The 20,592-nt window shown below is 48.4% G+C and overlaps 1 protein-coding gene across 1 annotated transcript in view; it reads right to left on the minus strand.

Moving 5' to 3' along the window:
• Window positions 1–369: 369 nt before the first annotated feature.
• Window positions 370–20,592, minus strand: part of LOC309546667 (uncharacterized protein) — a gene marked incomplete at both ends in the record, with an annotated part of 52,892 nt that continues 32,669 nt past the window's right edge. The window contains 3 exons of the mRNA XM_082246386.1: window positions 370–1,255; window positions 5,008–5,109; window positions 5,197–5,342. Of these exons, the coding sequence (XP_082102512.1) occupies window positions 370–1,255; window positions 5,008–5,109; window positions 5,197–5,342 (1,134 nt within the window). The remainder of the gene's footprint in view (window positions 1,256–5,007; window positions 5,110–5,196; window positions 5,343–20,592) is intronic.

The following is a 20,592-nucleotide window of genomic DNA, read 5'->3' on the forward strand; positions in this document are numbered from 1 at the left end:
ACAAATCAGTGTCCACCAGTGCCACATATCAGTGCCACAAATCAGTGTCCACCAGTGCCACGTATCAGTGCCACCTGACTTGGGGCGACTTGAGAAGTCGCCCGAAAAGTCAGAGTAGTGTGAATGGAGTAGAGGGTTGTTTTTTTTTTAATAATGCTCTCGCTCTGGCTATACTTTTTTTTTTACCTTGTAGTTTAATTGCACAAACAAAATCCCTGGTCACATGACACCACAAATAAGCACTTTGTATGATACCATGAATGCACACCAATACAGAATGTTAGATTGCAATAATACCTTTATTTGAAATGATACCTTTACATTTATTTAATGCACATCAATACAGAGATTGTCACTTATCAATTGTCATTAGCAATTTTCAATGGCTTCCATTTGCCATGGAACCTGTCCTGTGTTCATGAAGAAGTTGTTGAAGGTATCTCGAACATATGCACCAGTTGTGTTCCCACGACTCCCGCTCCATTGTGCCCTCTGCATTGTGTGCATTAAAGCATCTTCGAAGCACACGCCATCCCGCTTCCTTACAAAATTATGTAAGATGCACGCTGCCTTGGCTGCGCATATTGCGTTTTCCATGTTGAGATTTATGACGCTGTGTAAAAATCGCCATTTGTTTGATAGCAGGCCGAAAGCACACTCAACCACTCTCCTTGCTCTGGTTAGCCTATAGTTGAACACCCTTTTCTCCACATTGAGGTTTCGGCTTGAGTATGGCCTTAGAAGGTGTTCATGAAGCGCAAATGCTTCATCCCCAACAAACACATAGGGGACAGGTGGACCATTGGTTCCCGGTAGTGGATTGTTATCAGGTAGGTCTAGGTTATTGTTACGTAGCATCTGGCCAAAAGTAGAATGCGCAAAGATGCTGGAGTCCGAACTACTCCCGTAAGAGCCAATATCAATGTAGCGGAAGCAATAATTGGCATCCACGACCGCCAATAGAACAAAAGAGAAATATTTTTTATAATTAAAATATTTTGTACCACTGTCAACTGGTTTAATTACTCGTATATGCTTGCCATCTATAGCTCCTACACAGTTTGGGAAATTGCATCTTTCCCAAAATACTTTAGAAATTGAGAGCCACTCGTCCTCCTTAGGTTGGGCCATCTCCACATCATGTAAGACATCCCAGATTTTGGCACAAGTGTCCCGTATAATGTAGCTAGCTGTGGATTTCCCAATCATAAATGCAAAGTGTAAACTTGCCAGGGATTGACCAGTTGCTAAGTACCTGTGGAAAAAGAAAAAAAAATACATAATTATTTTATTTTTTTAACAGTTTTTCTACTTAAACGAAAATGGAAAAGCTTAAAGGACGCTTACGCCCGTTACAAGCGCCAGTTAAGGGAGTTCCGGAGTGGGCAGGCAGCTGAAGAACCGCCGCAATATATACATGCGAGAGACCTGGACTTTCTGTGGCTTCACTACAAATGAACAAGTAGGTCATGTTACTTTGAAAGTTACATATGAAGTATGCATGCAGACATTCTAGAGCATGTTTTTTTTTTCCACAGTACACAAAGTTCCTGGAGCAACACAGCTCCTGAAGAAGAGGACGACATTTATGCAGCGGAGGAGAGTCAAGACATACAAATTCAAGAACAAGCAGAAAGGCCATTAACGGACATGGCAGTACCGGACATGGCATTACCGGACATAGCATCTCCCTCCTTTGAAATGCCAGTTCCAGACAATACAGAACCCCAATTAGAAGAAAGACCTTTGGCAGAGTTATCAACACCAAGTCAAATTCCACTTAATAACAGACCATCTGCCAGCCCTGAAATGCTTCCCCCCCCCTGCTGCTACACTACGGCGAGCAACCACAAGTGCCCCAAAACGAAGGAATGACAGATACAACCAAGTAGTGGGCATGATGTCGCAATTTGTGCAAAGAAGGGAGGAAAAACCCACAGTCATGTTTCTCAGAAGTCTGGAACCATTTGTGGACAAGGTGCCAGAATCGAGGCAGATAGCAATGCGGAAGGCAATCCTTGACTGTATTTCCTCCTTCATCCCCTCAGATGACCCACCCTGCCCATCTTCAGCACCTTCCCAAATGACCTCAGCACCTTCCCAAATGACCTCAGCACCTTCCCAAATGACCTGTCCTCCACCTCGTACTTACCACCACGCACCATCCACATTCGCACCACCGCCAACACGACCACCTCCCTACTCCGGTTTTCCCAATTACCCAAACCCCTCTTCTGCTCCATCCCCATACTATAATCCACAGGGAGCAATGTTTGAAAATGTATGCCCAAGCTCCCCTTCTCTTACTTTTCATAATTTGTGAATTTTTTTTTTATACAGTTTTCTAAGGAATTGGTTGCAACATTCATGTTTACTCAGGACACTCTCCTGTGTTCAACAGTTTTTATTACTTAGCATAGAGTTCTATGCAATTAAGCATATTAAAAAAATTAAAAAAAAATGTACCACAAGTACAAATGTTGTGTTTGTGTCTCTATTTTATTCATACGGGGTATAGCATGGCTTATTCATAGGTGGTAGAGCATGGATGCTCAACTTGTGGCCCTCCATCTGTTGTGGGACTAAAAATCACATCATATCTGCGCCTTTGGGAGTCTCATGCTTGTAACTGTCAGCAGCTTGCAATGGTTAATGGGACTTTTAGTTCTGCAAAAGCTGCAGGGCCACAGGATCAGCAATACCTGGGGTAGAGGACAAGGGGGAGGAGGTTGGAGGTCTTTGGAGTGTGGGAGTAAACCCACGCAGGCACAAGGAGAACATACAAACTCCAGGCAGGTAGTGTCGTGGTTGGGATTCCAACCAGTGACACTCTTGTGGGTGCACATGGTGGGTGGAAAGGGAGGTGTTTGTACGTGGCACTGGTGGACACTTATTCGTGGCATTAATACGTGGCACTGATACGTGGCACTGGTGGACACTTATTCGTGGCACTGATACGTGGCACTGGTGGAAACTTATTCGTGGCACTAATACGTGGCACTGATACGTGGCACTGGTGGACACTTATTCGTGGCACTGATACGTGGCACTGGTCACTGGTGGACACTTATTCGTGGCACTAATACGTGGCACTGATACGTGGCACTGGTGGACACTTATTCGTGGCACTGATACGTGTCACTGGTGGACACTTATTTGTGGCACTAATACGTGGCACTGATACGTGGCACTGGTGGACACTTATTCGTGGCACTAAAACGTGGCACTGGTGGACACTTATTCGTGGCACTAATACGTGGCACTGATACGTGGCACTGGTGGACACTTATTCGTGGCACTAATACGTGGCAATGATACGTGGCACTGGTGGACACTTATTCGTGGCACTAATATGTGGCAATGATACGTGGCACTGGTGGACACTTATTCGTGGCACTAATACGTGGCAATGATACGTGGCACTGGTGGACACTTATTCGTGGCACTAATACGTGGCACTGATACGTGGCACTGGTGGACCCTTATTCGTGGCACTGATACGTGTCACTGGTGGACACTTATTCGTGGCACTAATACGTGGCACTGGTGGACACTTATTCGTGGCACTAAAACGTGGCACTGATACGTGGCACTGGTGGACACTTATTCGTGGCACTGATACGTGTCACTGGTGGACACTTATTCGTGGCACTGATACGTGGCACTGGTGGACACTTATTTGTGGCACTGATACGTGGCACTGATACGTGGCACTGGTGGACACTTATTCATGGCACTGATACGTGGCACTGGTGGACACTTATTCGTGGCACTAATACGTGGTGATGATACGTGGCACTGGTGGACACTTATTCGTGGCACTAATACGTGGCACTAATACGTGGCAATGATACGTGGCACTGGTGGACACTTATTCGTGGCAATGATACGTGGCACTGGTGGACACTTATTCGTGGCACTAATACGTGGCACTAATACGTGGCAATGATACGTGGCACTGGTGGACACTTATTCGTGGCACTAATACGTGGCACTGATACGTGGCACTGGTGGACACTTATTCGTGGCACTAATACGTGGCACTGGTGGACACTTATTCGTGGCACTGATACGTGTCACTGGTGGACACTTATTCATGGCACTAATAAGTGGCACTGATACGTGGCACTGGTGGACACTTATTCGTGGCACTAAAACGTGGCACTGATACGTGGCACTGGTGGACACTTATTCGTGGCACTGATACGTGGCACTGGTGGACACTTATTTGTGGCACTAATACGTGGCAATGATACGTGGCACTGATACGTGGCACTGGTGGACACTTATTCATGGCACTGATACGTGGCACTGGTGGACACTTATTCGTGGCACTAATACGTGGTGATGATACGTGGCACTGGTGGACACTTATTCGTGGCACTAATACGTGGCACTAATACGTGGCAATGATACGTGGCACTGGTGGACACTTATTCGTGGCAATGATACGTGGCACTGGTGGACACTTATTCGTGGCACTAATACGTGGCACTAATACGTGGCAATGATACGTGGCACTGGTGGACACTTATTCGTGGCACTAATACGTGGCACTGATACGTGGCACTGGTGGACACTTATTCGTGGCACTAATACGTGGCACTGGTGGACACTTATTCGTGGCACTGATACGTGTCACTGGTGGACACTTATTCATGGCACTAATAAGTGGCACTGATACGTGGCACTGGTGGACACTTATTCGTGGCACTAAAACGTGGCACTGATACGTGGCACTGGTGGACACTTATTCGTGGCACTGATACGTGGCACTGGTGGACACTTATTTGTGGCACTAATACGTGGCAATGATACGTGGCACTGGTGGACACTTATTCGTGGCACTGATACGTGGCACTGGTGGACACATATTCATGGCACTGATACGTGGCACTGGTGGACACTTATTCGTGGCACTAATATGTGGCACTGATTGTAAGTGGAGTAGGGTGAGGGAGATGGGGTTTGAGAGATGGGGGGATGGGGAAGTGGGTTGTTGCTTACCGCAGTGTAATGATCAGCCTTTCCACAGGTGGAATACAGTCACGAAAATCAGTGTCTTGTCGCTGAAGATGTGCAGAGAGTAACTCCAGCAACTCATCAAAACTGTACAATATAATATTGATTGTTAGTGGGCAAATAATATATCATACATAGTACAAGCTTATTGAGGATATTAGGAGATGAACCCACCTTTTTACTGACATCCGTGTGTATTGAATAAATTTGTCCTCGTGCACACGAAGGTCATCATACATTGCCCAGAACTGGCCACGCTGTCGCCGATTAGCAATCACAGGATGGACCCAGTATTGTCGATTACTCTCTTCCTTCTCTTCCTCCAGCATCAGAAGTGCAAGTGATGCACAAAACAGAAATCCTCTTTCATTGTCGTCCATTTTAAGCAGCAGAGAACTCACACAGACAAAAAAGAACACAACAAAATGAAGAAGAGGAGGTCCCTGGGAGGTCCAATGCAGGGGAGGAGGTCCCTGGGAGGTTCCTTTGCAAATTTTGTAAAAAAAAACACAATGCTTTTCATTGGCCAAGTCACTACACAAAAACGCCTATAAAAACGCCTGTAAAACGCTTGTAAACGCTTGCAAAAACGCCTGAAAAAACGCCTGAAAACGCCAAAACAAGGCTGGAAAAACGATAAACAAACGCCTGAAAAACGCCAACGCCCACATGTGAACCCAGCCTTACAGCCGGAAGTTCATTCCTTTGATCTAAAGAACGAAAAGATACATTGTAAAGCATTTTGTTTATACTTATCTAGCAGCTTTAACAATGTTGATAAACATTTGCCGAAGACTTTTTTTTTTTTTTTTTACAGCTGTGAGTGAGCAGAAAACGGCTCAGTAAGAATCGAGGACATGCAGTTTAAGATCGTCAGGGGGGTGAATCGAGATCGCGATTTTTTAACGATTAATTGTGCAGCTCTACACTTGTGTGAAGTAAATTGCAAGAATAAACAAAACTGTTGTTTGCAACCACTTCTCGGCTATCTCCCTGTGTAAACGCACCCCCCTAAGGGGTCATCGGCAAATCAATAAATAAAACATATATATATATATATATATATATATATATATATATAATTATTTTTTGGGCATCTATATATATATATATATATATATATGTATGTATGTGTAAGATTCCGGTACCTCCGGTACCCTTAATCACCACTTTCCTCTGTAATGCGTCCCACCTTTCTCTTCAGGTGGTACGCATATACCTTTAAGAACAATGATGTCACTGCTGAGCGCCACAGAGCGGCTATTTCAACCGCCGGCGGTCTCACTCACATTGTTCGTTCAACCTGCCTTGCTATCCACATGCTTTCAAGCCTGTCTCTCGATCGGAACCTCCAGCTATTCCCTCTACCTGGAGCAGACTGGAACCTCACTACTGATCCCTGTATCTCGCTACCGGATCATTCCTTATCTACTGGACCTCTCTAAACTACTAACATTACAAGTGATAAGTACCCCGCAGGGGAACCCTCCATAACCTTATTGCACTATCTACCTATGCACATTAAGGACTGTTACTACCTATCTATACTATCCTATCATCTGCACTGTTACATAGATTGCTAGCTCTTCAGCCTACTACCATCTATCATCTGCACTGCTGCATAGATTGCTAGCTCTCCTGTCTACTACTATCTATCCTTGCACTGGGTTAGTCTATCCTGTATTTGTCATCTGCTGTCCTCACCACCTGTTAGCATACTCGATACTAACCTATCTGCATTCCTAAATACCATTTTGAACTCTCCTATACAAAACCTATCAAGTGATTACCATCCTTGTCACTGTTCACACCTGTCCCTTCAGCACATCACCTTCATACTATCATATACATCCTATCACTCCAGGAACATCTCATTGAGTGTGTATATATCTGTATGTTGAAGCTGACAGGCCCACGGTGATGAGTCCTGGAGAGTTGGATCTGGTATTCAACACATCTCTACATGACTACTGAGTGGAGATTTTGCAGCTGCAAATCCAGCCTACAATAAAAACGCAGGAGCGTTACAGATTGAACGAACCATAAAAATGGATTCAGCAGAATTACCCACTCAAGTGACACAATTTTTTTTTTTTATAAACGTTTTATTGAGAAGAATAAAAATGTACATGTACAAGTGATGGCAATATAGTACAATCAGCAGACACAAGTACAAATAACAGTAAACATCCAAAATAACCATAGACTGTATCCAGGAGCAGGGAGATGCCATCTGCGGGAGATACTGAGGCATAAACAAAACAAAAGTGACCCGGCCTTGTTACATACGTGGCCAAGAACTCAGTATAGAGTTTCAAGTGCAGAGGGCCGCTGCGGCTTAGGAACATATCCCAGCCGCATGGGCCGCAACCAATGTGCTATGGAGTTCAGAGTAATCACAAGGGGTATTGGGAATTACGGGGTAGAGGAGTAATGAGGAAAGGGGAGAATTCTGACCCCCCAAATTGGGGAGGTGAGGATGGGGACGGCCAGGAGGCAGAAAAGTGAATGCCCTGGATGGGGCACCCCCGAAGCGGACACCCCCAAGGGGAGCAAGCTGTGTCCAGGGCCGGGAGTGCACCATCCATACATACATACGGACCGCCCATCGCTGTGTAAGGGTACGGTAGGCAACAGGAGGTAGGGGAGAAGGGAGTCTCGGGGAATGCAGGTGTGGGAGGAGGACGTTGAGAGCGTCAGGAGACAGTGTGGAAAGAGAGGGAGAGCATAAAAAGATGGGATAGAGGGATAGAGAAAGCATGCTAGGTAGGGAGAGTAGAAGGGAGATCAGAAATGGGGAAGGGAGGAGAAGAGGAGTGCGGGCGCACTCCCCCGGAAGACGTCCAAGGGGCAGGTGGTGCGTGGCAGGCTTAAGTCAGACTAAGTAGTCATCAGGCGACGGTGTTCATCCGAAGCAGCAAAATCGATCCACGGGGCCCAAATGTCATAAAATTTGGAGGGAGTGTCAAGAGCCTGAAAAGTGAGGTCTTCCATACGGGCGATCCTTCCAACTCTCTGCAGCCAATCAGCTACAGTGGGTGGGGAGGGAGACAGCCATAGGCATGGAACGCACATGTTGGCGGCGGAGATCAAATGAAAGACCAGAGACCTCCTGTATGTCCGCTGGGGGAGGGAAGAATGATGGAGGAGAAATTGTGCCAGGCTGAAATCCGGTGTATAGGTAGTGATACGGGTAATGAGGGCGCGTATCGTCCTCCAGAAGGGTTGGATCCGCGGGCAATCCCACCAGATATGTAGGAGAGATCCTGTATGGAGATGGCAACGCCAGCAAAGGGAGGGGAGGTCCGCCGACATTTTATGTAAAAGTTCAGGTGTCCTGTACCAGTGTGCAAAGATTTTAAAGCCAGTCTCCTGTGTAAGGACGTTCCTGGAACCCTTGTGAATGTGGAAGAAGATTCGCTCCCAATCATCATCCGACAAGGGTTTGGCCACGATCTCCTCCCACTGAGCCCGTAAACGGACGAGGCGAGGTGGTAGTTGCACAGAGAGGAGGGAGTATAGTAGGGAAATAAGATGCCGTTGCGGGTCCGAAGATCTGCAGAGGGTCTCAAAAGGGGTGAGGTCCCTAGACCAACAGGAGACATCAGGGGTGCGTAGGAGAAAGTCTCGGAGCTGCAAGTGATTGAAGAAGCGAAGCTGAAAGTCCGGGTATTTCTGCGCCCAATCATGGAGAGAGAGCAGTGTGCCCGCTTGAAAGCAGTGTTCTGCCCTGCATGGAGCAGATCCCCGTGGGGGGACGTAGGAGAGGCCCGGAGGGAAGTCCGGATTTTGAATAAGGGGTACCATAGGGCCAGGCGAGGATGCCAGGTGCAAGGTCTTGCACAACTTGCGAAAGATCACGATCGTGGGGTTGATGGTCGGGTGCTTGTAGCACGACGTCGGAAAGGAACGCATTGAGATCCAGGGCAGGTGTTGTACGGGGATGGGGGAGAAGGAGTCCTCCAACGCGACCCAGGCCTTGACATGACGATGTTTGTGCCAGTCCACCACCCTCGCCAGGTGGCAGGACCAGTAGTATCTCTGAAGGTGCGGCAAGCCCAGGCCACCCACCTCCTTCGGAGCAGTCAAGACGTCCCAAGACAGCCTGGGGCGCTTCGAACGCCAGATGAAAGATGTGCATGCGGAGCGATATGAACGGAAAAACGCTGGAGGGAGCTTTAAGGGAACGGCTTGCAAAGTGTAAAGAAGTCTGGGAAGGATATTCATTTTGATCAACGCAATCCTGCCGAACCAGGAGAAGGAGCCAGATTCCCATTTAGAGAGGTCTGCTTTTATAGACTGCAACAGTGGCAGGTAGTTGCGTGAGTAAAGGTCGGCAAGAATTGCAGGGATTTGGATGCCTAGATATGTGATCGCAGAGGGTTCCCAGCGAAAAGGGAAGTTGTCCTTGCAGAATTGCACCCTGCAAGGCGGGAGGGATATGTTTAGGGCCTCTGATTTTGCATAATTAATTTTAAGATTGGATAAAAGACGAAAGGCGTCAAGATCCCGAAGAAGGTTAGGTAAAGAGATTGCAGGGTTCGTCAAGAACAACAACACGTCATCGGCAAAGGCCACCAGCTTATATGTATGATGGGCTATGGTTACTCCATTTATATCGGGATTAGAGTTAATGCGGCGGAGGAGGGGTTCAAGGGTAATGATGTATACCAAGGGGGAAAGGGGGCAACCCTGTCGGGTCCCATTCGACACGGAGAAGGTGTCCGACAGGCCCCCGTTGACCCGTACCCTAGCCGAGGGCGACGAGTAAAGGGCTCGTATAAAATTCAACATGCGACCAGTGATGCCCAGAGACTCCAATGCTGCGGTCATGTAGTCCCAGGCAACCCTGTCGAACGCCTTCTCCGCGTCGAGCGAGAGGAAGAACCCAGGCGTGCCGGAGGAAGTCAGCCAGTGGTGGATGTTGAGTGCCTTGAGGGTGTTATCCCGGGCCTCGCGGCCGGGGACAAAACCCACCTGGTCAAGCGAGATGACATCAGGAATGTGGGGTAGCAGACGGTTCGCCAGGACCTTAGCATACAGTTTGATGTCAACATTAAGGAGGGAAATTGGCCTGTAGTTGGAGACCAGGGAAGGGTCCTTACCGGGTTTAGGAATGATGGTAATGTGGGCTTCCAAATAATCTGGGTGCAAAGTCGGGGAATCAGAGAAGGAGTTGAAAGCCGCAAGCATTGGGGAGGACAGGATATCCCCGAAGGTCCTGTAGTACCCCACCGTCAAACCATCCGGGCCCGGACATCAAGTGACACAATTAACACAACAAGTAAAAGCGTTAATACTTGCTCTGACTGACGTACAAGAAAAGAATCAGACTCTGACACAGCAGGTAACCCAGCTCTCACGGCTTACTGCTATTCAGCCTCCTGAACCTAAAATAACCCCTCCTCTAGTGTTTACAGGTGATCGGAAAAAATTTCGTGAATTCAAAAACGCATGTCAATTGCTTTTTTTGTTTAAACCTCGTACATACCCCACTGATCAAATAAAAGTCTGTACCGTTATTTCATACCTGACGGGTGATCCACGGGCCTGGACAGACTCTCTCTTTGAGAGTAATGATCAGATTCTCAACACCTATTCCTTATTCCTAGCGGAACTCGCTAGTTTATACGATGACCCCAATAGGCAGAGTACTGCTGATATTCAGTTGAGGGCCTTAAAACAAGGAAGGAGACCTGTAGAAGACTTTGTATCTGAGTTCAAAAGATGGACCCTTGATTCAGGGTGGAATGACACATCTTTGCGAACTCAATTCAGACTCGGGTTATCGGAAGCTGTTAAAGACGAGCTCGCCCGAGCGGATTTACCTGGCACCTTGGAGGCCTTTATACAACTTAGTATCAACATCGACAGACGACTGCGAGAAAGAAGGGCTGAAAAGATGGGAATGCCATTGTCTAGTCCTTCTCAGATTTCGGCCGTTGACCCTACTCCCATGGATGTAGGAACCATACGCCCACCTTTAACGACTACTGAACGAGCTAGAAGAACATCCAGAAATCTCTGCATGTACTGCGCATCCTCGGATCATTTGATAAACACCTGTCCCCTTGTCCGCAAAAAAGAGGGTGAGTGTTCACATGTCTTGCTGGGAGGATTAACGACTTCCTTCTCTGACCCCTATCTTTTTGTTCATTTAATATTACAGTGGGACCAAACTAGGATCACCACCAAGGCTATGGTCGACACTGGATCTTGTGGAAACTATATTGATACACGCTTTGTTACCTTAAACAAAATACCTATTATTTCAAAATCTAAGCCTGTTTCTGTTAGTTTCATTAATGGTATTCCACTGTCTTCTGGTCCAATCACCAACCAGACTCAGGCACTCCTTGCCACTACCAACGAATCACATGTGGAGACCATCACCTTTGACATACTATCCTCACCCCATTTTCCTATTATTTTGGGACTTCCCTGGTTACACACACACCAACCAATCATAGATTGGAAAAAACGGACTTTGGTTTTCTCTTCTCACTATTGTGAGAATACATGTAACCTCCCATCTTATAGGAAGATTCTGTCTGTGGTGTCTGATGAAATTGCACCACTATGCTACCAGGATCTGTCCGAAGTGTTCCTTGAGAAAAATGCTCAAGTGTCGCCTCCCCATAGGGATTACGATTGCACTATCGATCTACTCCCTAACAGCAAATTGCCTTTCGGTCATGTTTATCCCCTTTCACAGGATGAACTTTCTCATCTCAAGGAATACTTGGATGAGAATTTGACAAAAGGGTTCATTAGACCCTCTACTTCTTCCACTGCTGCAGGACTTTTCTTTGTCCGCAATAAGGATTCCAGTCTCAGGCCTATTATCGATTATAGGCAATTAAACACGATTACGATAAAGGATCGCTATCCTTTGCCGCTCATCCCTGAACTTATTGAACAGGTGCGTGGGGCTACTTATTTCACCAAATTAGACCTGAAAGGGGCATACAACCTAATCCGAATCCGTGACGGGGATGAGTGTAAAACAGCATTCAGAACCAGATACGGATTATTCGAATACCTTGTGATGCCATTCGGGCTATGTAATGCTCCCGCAGCTTTCCAAAGATTCATAAACAACATCTTTAGAGACTTACTTGATGTCTGTGTTGTAGTATACCTAGACGATATACTTATTTATTCTCGATCTATGCCTGAACACATAAAACATGTAAGACTTGTGTTGTCCAGACTGCTCTCACACAGACTATATGTGAAATTAAAAAAATGTCTATTTCATAAAGAAGAAATATTATTTCTAGGATACTTCATATCCAAAACTGGAATTAAGATGGATATGAGTAAGATATCCTGTATTCAAGACTGGCCTATACCAACAACTCGTAAGGCCCTACAGCGATTCCTTGGATTCTCGAACTTCTATAGGAAGTTCATCAAGAACTTTTCCTCTATTGTTAGACCTCTCACACAACTGACAAGTATAAAAAAAACATTCAAATGGTCAGAAGAAGCAAATCAAGCTTTCTGCTTGTTAAAATCAAGCTTTACTTCTGCTCCCATACTACGCCATCCAGACCCATCCCTCCAATATATTCTAGAGGTAGATGCGTCAAATATGGCAGTAGGAGCAGTTCTCTCCCAACGACCAACAAACACTTCATCACTTCACCCAGTTGCTTTCTTTTCAAAATCACTAAGCAGCCCAGAGGTGAATTACCCAGTGGGTGAAAAGGAGTTGCTTGCCATAAAACTGGCACTGGAGAATTGGCGACATCTGCTCGAAGGTACCCAGTTACCAATACTCATATATACAGATCATAAAAACCTTCAATACCTCCAGACTAACAAGACTCTCTCCCACCGGCAGGTACGATGGTCATTATTCTTTTTAAGATTTAATTTCCTAGTGACCTACACGCCTGCAGACAAAAATAAAAAAGCGGATGCGATATCACGATTAACCGAAGATAACTGCGCCGAAATCCCTTCCATTCCCATAATACCCTATGAACGCATTATTGGTGTTGTCCGTTCCTTGAAGGAAGAGATTTTGCACAGTATAAGAATGGATTCACCTCCACCACAACTAAGTACTGATGCAGAAGGCTTCCTCTATTACAATGACAAACTCTACATACTCCCTACTATGCGCACCAAGATTTTGGAGTTATCGCATGATGTGCCCATGGCAGGACTTATGGGTATAACGAAAACCTTTAATTTGCTCACCAGGCAGTTTTGGTGGCCTGATATGAAGACGTCTGTACAAAAATTTGTTTCTTCATGTGACATCTGTGCAAGGTCCAAAATTGACACTACAAAACCATCTGGACTACTTTGTAGTCTACCAATACCCCAGGTTCCATGGGAAGTTGTATCCTTAGATTTCATAGTAGAACTACCACCCTCTAAAGGATTTAATACCATCCTAGTGTCAGTGGACCACTTGACAAAGATGGCACATTTCATTGCTATCCGTAGACTACCTTCATCTAAACAAACAGCAGAACTACTGATGAAACATGTGTTTAAGTTGCATGGAATTCCAAAAACTCTTTTGTCCGACCGTGGTTCACAATTCATCTCTAAATTTTGGCAAGCACTTTGTCAAATTTTACGCATTGAGCGAAAGCTCACTTCTCCCTACCATCCTCAGACCAACGGACAGACTGAAAGAGTCAAACAGTGCATTGAGCAATATCTACGTTGCTACACATCATACTTGCAGGATGATTGGGTGGATCTCCTTCCTCTAGCAGAATTTGCTTACAACAACGCAACCCACAGTACCACGAAGCAAAGTCCGTTCTACTTGAACTATGGGTTTCATCCCTGTCACGGAACCATGAACTAGACGTACAACAACAGATAAGTGAAAATAAGAAGGCTTTATTGAAAATCAAGCTGTAAAGCAAAAGTCCAAACGGATGGCAAAACCGAAGCATGGTCTTTGCGAAGCCAGAGGTCAGGAGCCAGGAGGGTAGTCAGACGAAGCCGGGATCAGGAACCAGCAGGGTAGTCAGATGAAGCCAGGATCAGGAACCAGCAGGTTAGTCAGACGAAGCCAGGATCAGGAACCAGCAGGGTAGTCAGACGAAGCCAGGATCAGGAACCAGAAGCAGCAGCAGTCTTAGAAGCATGTGAACACAGGAGGACCAAGCAAGGAACTGAAGCCACAGACCTCCTATATATATGAGCTAGGCATCCAGCTCCTCCCAGTGGGAAGGAGGAGCCGCAGGGTGGGAGGCTACAAGAAACCCAGAAACCAAGATGGCCGCCAGCACATGTCAAACGAAGGAGAACAGCAAGAAGGTAAGACCATGACAGTACCTCCCCCTCAAGGGCCCCTCCTCCGCGGAGTAAAGAACGGTTTCTGAGGGAAGCATGCGTGGAAGGCTCGGAGCAAGGCAGGAGCATGGACATCTGCGGAGGGAACCCAGGAACGCTCCTCTGGACCATAACCACGCCAATGAACCAAAAACTGCACCCGACCGCGGACCAGGCGTGAGTCCAGGATATTGCTCACCTCATACTCCTCACGATTGCCCACTTGGACCTGACGGGGGCGAGGAACCGAGGAAGTGAAACGATTACACACCAGTGGCTTCAACAGGGAGACATGAAACACGTTGGAGATCCGCATGCCAGGAGGAAGCGCAAGGGCATAGGCTACCGGGTTTACCCTGCGAAGCACTCGGAAGGGACCAACAAAGCGAGGCGCCAGCTTGGGAGTGGGCACTCGAAGGTTGAGGTTGCGGGTGGACAACCATACACGGTCTCTCCGGCCTGGTAGGAAGGAGCAGGCGCTCGTCTGCGATCAGCCTGGAGTCTCTGGCGCTGCGCAGAGACCTCAAGGGACTTCTGGATCTGTACCCAAGAAGCACGTAGGACGGAAAGGTGATCCTCCACAGCCGGAATATCCTGGGGAGAGAATACCTCCGGTAACACGGCAGGTTGGAACCCATAATTGGCCATGAAGGGAGACGTCCCAGAGGAAGAGTTCACCGCCGTGTTCCTGGCAAACTCAGCCCAAGGCAGGAGGTCAACCCAATTGTCTTGGTGATCGGAGACATAGCAACGAAGGAATTGCTCCAAGGCCTGATTGGATCGTTCTGCGGCCCCATTGGACTGAGGGTGGTAGGCCGAGGAGAAGGAGAGATGAATCCCCAACTGGGAGCAAAAGGCGCGCCAGAACCTGGACACAAACTGACTCCCCCGATCCGACACAATCTCCTTGGGCAAACCGTGCAACCGGAAGACCTCCCTGGCAAAAATCGTGGCCAACTCCTGTGCAGAGGGTAACTTCTTGAGAGGAACACAGTGGCACATTTTGGAAAATCGATCCACAATCATGAGAATGACCGTATGGCCTCGGGATGCAGGGAGGTCCACAATGAAATCCATCCCCAGGTGTGACCATGGGCGCTCCCCGGTGGCTATGGGTTGCAGAAGGCCCAACGGAAGGTGCCGAGGGGACTTACTCTGGGCACAAACGGAGCATGCCGCTACATATGCGGCGATGTCGGAACGTAGGGAAGGCCACCAGAACAGACGTGAAACAGCCCAGGACAGCTGATTCTTTCCAGGATGCCCCGCGGTCTTGGAGTTATGGTAGGTTCGCAACAACCGAGTGCGCAACTCCTCAGGCACAAAACATCTGCCGTTGGGTCTCTCAGAGGGAGCACCAGATTGAGCCGCCAAAATCTGCTCACCCAGGGGAGAGGTCAGGCTGGTGCGAATGGCGGCCAGGAACTGATTCGGAGGTATGACCGAAGTCGGAATCGACTCCTCCCTGGACAGGTCGGAGTACTGCCGTGATAAGGCATCCACCCTGATGTTCTTGGAACCGGGTAGGTAGGAGACCACGTAATTAAAACATGACAAGAACAGAGCCCATCTGGCCTGACGTGGTGTCAATCTCTTGGCCTCAGAAAGGTAGGTCAGATTCTTGTGGTCCGTCAGGATGAGGACCGGAACCACCGAACCCTCGAGCAAGTGCCTCCATTCTTTAAGGGCCTGCACGATGGCCAATAACTCCCTGTCACCAATCTGATAGTTGCACTCCGCGGGAGACAGTTTCCGGGAGTAAAACCCACAAGGAAGCAGAGGACCCTCTACGCTGAGACAGAAGGGCGCCTACTCCCGTCTCAGATGCGTCCACCTCGAGGACAAAGGGCAACCCAGGGTTGGGATGCGACAGAATCGGAGCCGACACAAAGGCGGACTTTAGAGCCTCAAAAGCTCAGATGGCCTCGAGCGGCCAGACCTGGGAATTACTGCCCTTCCTGGTCAGATCCGTGAGAGGCTTGGCTAGCATGGAAAAGTCCCTGATGAACTTCCGATAATAATTGGCGGAGCCCAAAAAGCGCTGCAGGGAGCGAAGACCACTGGGCTGGGGCCACTGTAAGACAGCCGAAACCTTCTCAGGATCCATGGAGAACCCCTCAGCGGAAATGATGTAACCTAAGAAGGTTACCTGGGATCGGTGAAATTCGCATTTCTCAAGCTTACCGAACAGCTTGTTCTCTCGTAACCGTTGCAACACTCGTCTGACATCCAGAATGTGGGTCTCCATGGATTCAGAATATACCAAGATGTCATCCAAATAGACCACCACACACTGCTGCAACAGGTCACGGAAAACATCGTTAATGAATTCCTGAAAGACTGCGGGCGCATTGCACAACCCAAAGGGCATAACCAAGGATTCATAATGACCGGTCCTGGTGTTAAACGCGGTCTTCCACTCATCGCCCGCCTTGATCCTTACGAGGTTATATGCCGCCCTCAGGTCGAGTTTGGTAAAGACCGTGGCCCCTTTAAGGCGATCGAACAGCTCGGAAATCAAGGGTATCGGGTAAGCGTTCTTGATCGTAATGCGATTGAGACCCCTGTAATCGATGCAAGGCCTCAACTCACCGCCCTTCTTTTTCACAAAGAAAAATCCAGCCCCTGCCGGGGACGAGGATTTGCGAATGTGTCCGCGTGAAAGCGCCTCCTTCACGTACTCCTCCATGGCCTCATTCTCCGCTACCGACAGTGGATAGACCTTGCCACGAGGAGGAACGGCACCAGGTTGTAACTCGATGGCACAATCGTATGGGCGGTGCGGAGGTAGGGCAACCGCGCGCACCTTATCGAATACATCCCGGTACTCCTCGTATTCAGGAGGCAACAGAGAGTCCAAGGAAGTACACAGCAACTTGACAGGCCCATGGATGCAACTAGCCCCACACTGTGGTGACCACGAGAGGATCTCGGCCGATCTCCAATCGAAAGTCGGATTATGCTTCTGGAGCCAGGGGTACCCCAAGACCACAGAGTAGTGTGGAGACGAAATAACCTGGAAGCAGACCGACTCTCTGTGAACGGCACCAATGGCTATCCCCACTGGAAGGGTCTCATGAGTCACGTGTGGCGGCAGAAGGGGTCTGCCGTCTATCGCCTCAAGAGCCAGTGGAGAACCTCGGGCCTGCAGAGGAATGGAATTGGAGGCAGCGAACACACTATCAATGAACAAACCACCAGCACCAGAGTCCACCAACGCCTGGGTCGTCACTGAACCCCCGACCCAGGAGAGGACAACAGTGATCAGTGGTTTGTCAACACGGGAAACCGGGGACGAGGAGACTCCACCCAAGATCTGCCCCCGACAGGATCTCAGGTGCGAGCGTTTCCCGGACGGTTCGGACATGCCAACCGAAAATGCCCACCGAGACCACAGTACATGCATCGGCCCTCGCGTCTCCGGAGTACCCTCTCCCCCTCGGACAGGCGAGCAAAGCCCAGCTGCATGGGTTCATCCCCAGCCAAGTCAACCCCAGGAGGCGTGGGAGGAGAGTGAGGCACGGGTGGGACAGCAAAGGTAGGCGCCAATCTGTTAGGAGGCCTCCGCAGACTCTCCTTAAAGGAAGGTCTCTCCCTGAGTCTGGTGTCAATCAAAATCAGGAAAGAAATAAGAGACTCGAGCTCCACTGGTAGGTCCTTAGCTGCAACCTCATCCTTCAAGGCATCCGAGAGACCATGAGAGAAAGCAGCGACCAGAGCCTCATTATTCCAGCCCACCTCTGCTGCCAGGGTACGAAACTCAATGGCGTATTCAGCTACGGATCGTGAACCCTGTCTGATGGACATAAGGAGCTTCGCAGCAGAGGCAGCACGAGCCGGCACATCGAATACCCTCCGAAGAGAAGCAACAAAACCGGAAAACTCGGCAACCACCGGATTGTTGTTCTCCCATAAAGGGCTGGCCCAGGCCAAGGCCTTGTCCGAGAGCAGCGAAATGAAGAAGCCCACCTTTGATCTCTCAGTAGGAAAGGCATGTGGCAGCAGCTCAAAATAAATGCCCACCTGGTTAAGGAAACCTCAGCACTGAGTTGGCTCTCCCCCAAAGCGCTGTGGAAGGGGGGCAGAACCGGTCATACCCCGAAACACCGCAGGCGCAACAACAGGTGTCGGGGTAGACTCTGGCGCAACAACCGGAGCGGCAGTAGGAGCGGGCCCAGGAGCGACAACCGACCCATCGGCAACGGGAGCGAAATGAGCCGTGCGTTCAAGCAGGATTTGCAACGCCACGGCGAACTGACCCAACAGGTGATCCTGCTGATCAAGTCTGGCAACCAGCGTGGGTAGCGAGGATGGCCCTGTACCGTCAGAATTCATGGCTTGGTCCTAATGTCACGGAACCATGAACTAGACGTACAACAACAGATAAGTGAAAATAAGAAGGCTTTATTGAAAATCAAGCTGTAAAGCAAAAGTCCAAACGGATGGCAAAACCGAAGCAGAGTCTTTGCGAAGCCAGAGGTCAGGAGCCAGGAGGGTAGTCAGACGAAGCCGGGATCAGGAACCAGCAGGGTAGTCAGACGAAGCCAGGATCAGGAACCAGCAGGGTAGTCAGACGAAGCCAGGATCAGGAACCAGCAGGGTAGTCAGACGAAGCCAGGATCAGGAACCAGAAGCAGCAGCAGTCTTAGAAGCATGTGAACACAGGAGGACCAAGCAAGGAACTGAAGCCACAGACCTCCTATATATATGAGCTAGGCATCCAGCTCCTCCCAGTGGGAAGGAGGAGCCGCAGGGTGGGAGGCTACAAGAAACCCAGAAACCAAGATGGCCGCCAGCACATGTCAAACGAAGGAGAACAGCAAGAAGGTAAGACCATGACAATCCCACTCTTCTTCCACCACGCATCCTGCCATCGAGTAACCCAGTAGCCTCGGATTACCTTACCCAAATAAAAGACTCTTTGGGCTTACTCAATACCACTATATCACACGCTCACAGTCAACAAAAAAAGTACTACGACCTTCGTAGAAGACCTTCTCCTCAGTATGATATTGGGGACCTTGTTTGGCTATCGACAAAGAACTTAAGATTAAAAATCCCTAGCAAGAAGCTTGGACCTTTATTTTTGGGACCCTTCCCAATTAAAAAACTTATCGGAAAAGCTGCAGTACAGCTCACCCTACCAGCAGATCTCAAGATCCATCCCATCTTCCATGTGTCGCTACTGAAGCCCCATGTTCCTAACCAAGGAATAAGGCCTACCATCTTGCCTCCACCTCCAATTCAAGTTGAAGGCGGAGAAGAGTATGAGATCAAGGAAATTTTGGATTCTCGCATCCATAGAGGAAGACTCCAGTATCTCATAAGATGGAAGAACTATGGACCCCAAGACGACACCTGGCTAGATACCTCTGATATTCATGCGCCTAGACTTATATGGAACTTTCACTCGAAACACCCAGAGAAACCTGTCCTATAGGCCTTCCGGAGCCGGCCTTAAGGGGGGGTACTGTAAGATTCCGGTACCTCCGGTACCCTTAATCACCACTTTCCTCTGTAATGCGTCCCACCTTTCTCTTCAGGTGGTACGCATATACCTTTAAGAACGATGATGTCACTGCTGAGCGCCGCAGAGCAGCTATTTCAACCGCCGGCGGTCTCACTCACATTGTTCGTTCAACCTGCCTTGCTATCCACATGCTTTCAAGCCTGTCTCTCGATCGGAACCTCCAGCTATTCCCTCTACCTGGAGCAGACCGGAACCTCGCTACTGATCCCTGTATCTCGCTACCGGATCATTCCTTATCTACTGGACCTCTCTAAACTACTAACATTACAAGTGATAAGTACCCCGCAGGGGAACCCTCCATAACCTTATTGCACTATCTACCTATGCACATTAAGGACTGTTACTACCTATCTATACTATCCTATCATCTGCACTGTTACATAGATTGCTAGCTCTTCAGCCTACTACCATCTATCATCTGCACTGCTGCATAGATTGCTAGCTCTCCTGTCTACTACTATCTATCCTTGCACTGGGTTAGTCTATCCTGTATTTGTCATCTGCTGTCCTCACCACCTGTTAGCATACTCGATACTAACCTATCTGCATTCCTAAATACCATCTTGAACTCTCCTATACAAAACCTATCAAGTGATTACCATCCTTGTCACTGTTCACACCTGTCCCTTCAGCACATCACCTTCATACTATCATATACATCCTATCACTCCAGGAACATCTCATTGAGTGTGTATATATCTGTATGTTGAAGCTGACAGGCCCACGGTGAT

This window comes from Pelophylax lessonae, assembly GCF_965119305.1.
Source record: "Pelophylax lessonae genome assembly, chromosome: 2".
NCBI lineage: Eukaryota > Metazoa > Chordata > Amphibia > Anura > Ranidae > Pelophylax > Pelophylax lessonae.